Source organism: Rhagoletis pomonella, unplaced genomic scaffold (assembly GCF_013731165.1).
Source record: "Rhagoletis pomonella isolate Grant_MI unplaced genomic scaffold, Rhpom_1.0 Rhpom_scaffold_00006, whole genome shotgun sequence".
In the NCBI taxonomy this organism is placed as follows: Eukaryota; Metazoa; Arthropoda; class Insecta; order Diptera; family Tephritidae; genus Rhagoletis; species Rhagoletis pomonella.
Window position 1 is genome coordinate 81,989,425 of NW_023458560.1, and position 3,425 is coordinate 81,992,849.

The 3,425-nt window shown below is 37.6% G+C and overlaps 2 protein-coding genes across 6 annotated transcripts in view; one reads left to right on the forward strand and one right to left on the reverse strand.

Moving 5' to 3' along the window:
- LOC118741473 overlaps window positions 1–3,425 on the forward strand; it is a 231,099-nt gene that overhangs the window by 51,784 nt on the left and 175,890 nt on the right. The gene's annotated exons all lie outside the window — the stretch shown is intronic.
- LOC118741479 (dnaJ homolog subfamily C member 7-like) overlaps window positions 191–3,425 on the reverse strand; it is a 38,536-nt gene continuing 35,301 nt past the window's right edge. For all 5 annotated transcript variants that reach the window (XM_036473474.1, XM_036473472.1, XM_036473471.1 and 2 more), the window contains 4 exons: window positions 1,151–1,603; window positions 892–1,091; window positions 636–825; window positions 191–572 (listed from right to left, as the gene is read on the reverse strand). In XM_036473474.1, coding sequence (XP_036329367.1) covers window positions 1,088–1,091; window positions 1,151–1,603 — 457 coding nt within the window. In that variant the 3' untranslated portion in view covers window positions 191–572; window positions 636–825; window positions 892–1,087. The remainder of the gene's footprint in view (window positions 573–635; window positions 826–891; window positions 1,092–1,150; window positions 1,604–3,425) is intronic.

A 3,425-nucleotide genomic window follows, 5' to 3' on the forward strand; every position in this document is an offset into this window, starting at 1 on the left:
TCTTGCAAATAGCCTCTTAATTTAGCTATTTTTAATTGCTCAACCTCTACCTTCAACAAATGTAGTTCATGGGCTTCCCTAGCCTGCCTTTCAAACAATTTATATTTTTGTTGCTTTATGTGCAGCAATTTTTTATTAATGTCGTAATTTTTGTACGCCGTCTTTTCAATTCTATCAATTTTTTTTAGTACCTCTTTTTGCGTTTCTGCCTGCATTTTTAGGAGCTCTAGACGCTCAGTTTCTAAATTGCAGCTTCTGCGGCGATTTTGTACACGCGATGCTGACGAAGACGGCCGATCTTCAATGCTTGCTACCTGGAGCTCATCAACCATTGACGAAGCTGCAACTAAGCCGTCTTCTATTTCTTCGCCATCCATCACCGGTGGTATATTCTCTACCCCGAACGCCCGGCCACTGGGTGCAACTTGTTCCTTTATCTGAATAAGTTCCGCAACACTTTCTTCTAGTGGATTTAAAGAAACTTCTTGCGACGGACCACCACCAGTTGCAAGAATATTGCTGCGATTGTTGGCAAGCTTCCTTTTTAAATTTGCCTTATAGTGTATCCAAACCTACAGGAGAAATAAATTATTGCGCTTTCATTGTATTGGTCTAATTCCATGATTACTACTTACTCGTCCCCACTCGTGCGCAGTTCTTGTTGGTGGTCCTAAACTGTTTAGCTCTATGGCAAATTGCTCCCACAATCCCTTGCTTTTACTTTTGCTGCTTCCAAATTGCGGCTTGCCTCGTCCAGTTTCGGGATGCTTCTCCATCAGCTCAACTAGGTTTTCAAACTGTTGTTTCGTTGTAAGTTTATTTTTTCTACAAATTTATAAGAAATTCCTGATTAAGATATTGATTTAAGACAAATTAAAAAAATTTAATTACCCGCTTTCCATTTTCGCTTAAAAATTTGTTCAAAACAACTGCTAGTAATGAGTTGTCGATTTTCGATACTTTTGTCAACCGAACTAGCACAGGGTGGTAAACGGTAATACCGCAAAAAAGTTGTAAGACGATATAAATACAACCAAAAATTTTTTTACAGGTTGAGTTGTTATCGATAATACCAAATTGTAAGTTTTCAACTGAAATGGAGTTGAGTTATAAACCGTAATAGGGGCATAAATTAATAATACGATGTCACCTAAGGCAGGCAGGTGCTATTGCCAATGCGCTGTCCAAGTAATAGACAACATTGCGAAAAGCCTTGGAATCGTAATTTGTTTGTATCGTCTTCTCCAGCTGACGCAATTGCTGCAATCCCTGTTGCTCTGATTTAACAGCATTACTTTGCGAGTCCAAATCCAACACTTTTTTGATAGCCTGTTCGCAACCGACCATATCACCCATTAGCAAGCAGCATTTGGCGATGCGTACGTATGCCTTCTCGAATTTTGGATCTAATCTCACAGCCTGACGGGCGTCGTTCAATGCATTGATATAGTTAGAAAGCATCATGTAGCAGGCAGAGCGGTTGCCATAGTAAGCAGCGAAGTCGGGACACAATTGAATGGCATCGGAGTAGAGCTTAAGTGCAGCCTGGTAATTCTGTGCTTTGTACTGGTCATTGCCAAGCTTTTTTTTCTCCTCTGCAATACTAAGAAGCAAAAAATAATTAGGTAAATATAAATATGAAGCCCTAATAAAAAATGGCGAACCATAGCAACCGTCCCAAATTAGAAAAACTGTTTAAACTCTAGTTACGGATAAATTTATTTTGAAATCGGCAGAAAAGTGGGGAAATATTCGTAGCGAGACTGAAATTGTTTACTTTTTTGTTAACGTCCTCACAGAAATAACTGTAAATAGTTAAATTAAAGAATAAGTGACCTTTATTTTAAAATTGTTTAACATTAGAAACTGTTTTAAAACGTTAACTACCCAATTCTGGGATAGGCCACTTCTGCTCTCCTGGCCACAAATGTACTATGGTTTGGCAAAGCTAAGAATCAATTTCACAGAGCTCCGCATGGACGTAAAATTTTGTTCAATCAAACCCCTTAAATTTATGATAATGTATCTCTCTATATTCATCACGCTCCCGGTGGTTTTACACAGCGTGTCCAGATTTTGCGATTTCGCACCAATTTGGCGTTGTTTTTTTTTTGATATTTGCGCGTAAAAATTTAGGAAATCGCCATTGGCGATTTTTCCCTTTAAATAAATTTTTCCCTTCAAATAAATTTCTCCCAATTATAAAAATATAAAAAACTTAGTTTTCCACGATACTTTTACAGAAGAAATACTTTTAAGAAAAGCTTTGATTTTGTCACCAAAAAAGGGTGTGAATCACAAGAGGGCGAGTTTTAGGGTCCTGCCAATTCCCTATTTGACTTTGAAGGAAAGAAGAGTAGCGGAAACTGAATATTTTAATCTTTTAACTTTCACATGGAATAACTTTTCTAAGAACCATTCCATCCGACTCTGAAGAGCTTTGGATAATTGCTTACGGAGTGAAAACCGCTCGTTTTTTAACAATCTGGGCCACCTGGTTTTACAATACAAACAGTTCTTATGCTCTTAAATGCCCGCCTCACCTCTGCTCGTGTCTGTTTGAAATCGATACAAAATTTGTCGTGATTTGTATAAAACTTCGTACTTAAATATAAGATATTTAAAAGATCTACCTATCTCGGCAGACAGTTCGAAAACACCCTATTTCAGAAAACTTTTCAAGCGTTTGGTTGAAGAACGCCCTATCTCAGATTTTGAGTCAAGAACGCCCAATCCCAGAATTCGATTCAAAAACACCCAATCCCAGATGCTGATTCAAAAACGCCCTATCTCAACACATTTTTAATATATTTTCAGTTGTGATAGGACGTTTTTCAACTGAATGCTGAGATAGGGCGTTCTTCAAGCAAATTCTGAAGTAGGGTATTCTTTAATCAAATTCTGAAGTAGGGCATTCTTGAATAATAAGAAATATTTTGACCTTAAATATACTGGTCAGGTAGCAGCCCAGACCTGCACTGCATTGAAAACTTATAGCATATCATGAAAACACAGGTAGCAATCAAATAAAAAAAAACAATGCCGAATATACGGGCGCATTCTGTAATTCACTCCTGCGTGAATTTCAACCAAAGTGGGGATGTCGGAAAAACATCGATGCATCGAAAATATCGATGTTTCGTAATAACGACGATATTGGTCAAAATAAAAAGCTCACGCCCACGCTCGTATTGAACTGTATAGTAGGCTTGAGTAAAAACATTATCAGATGATTGTCAAAAAATGCCTACAGCTGGGATCACCCGTTTTTTGGCGTTTGCTCTTATCTTTTACAATTTCTATTACATTTTCTCGCATTTCTATTACAATTTATTCAAAATACACGAACACACGCCCAAAAACAGAAAAACAGACTAACCAAAACCCACCTACCCAGCAAAAACATTTCATTTTTTGGGCATTAC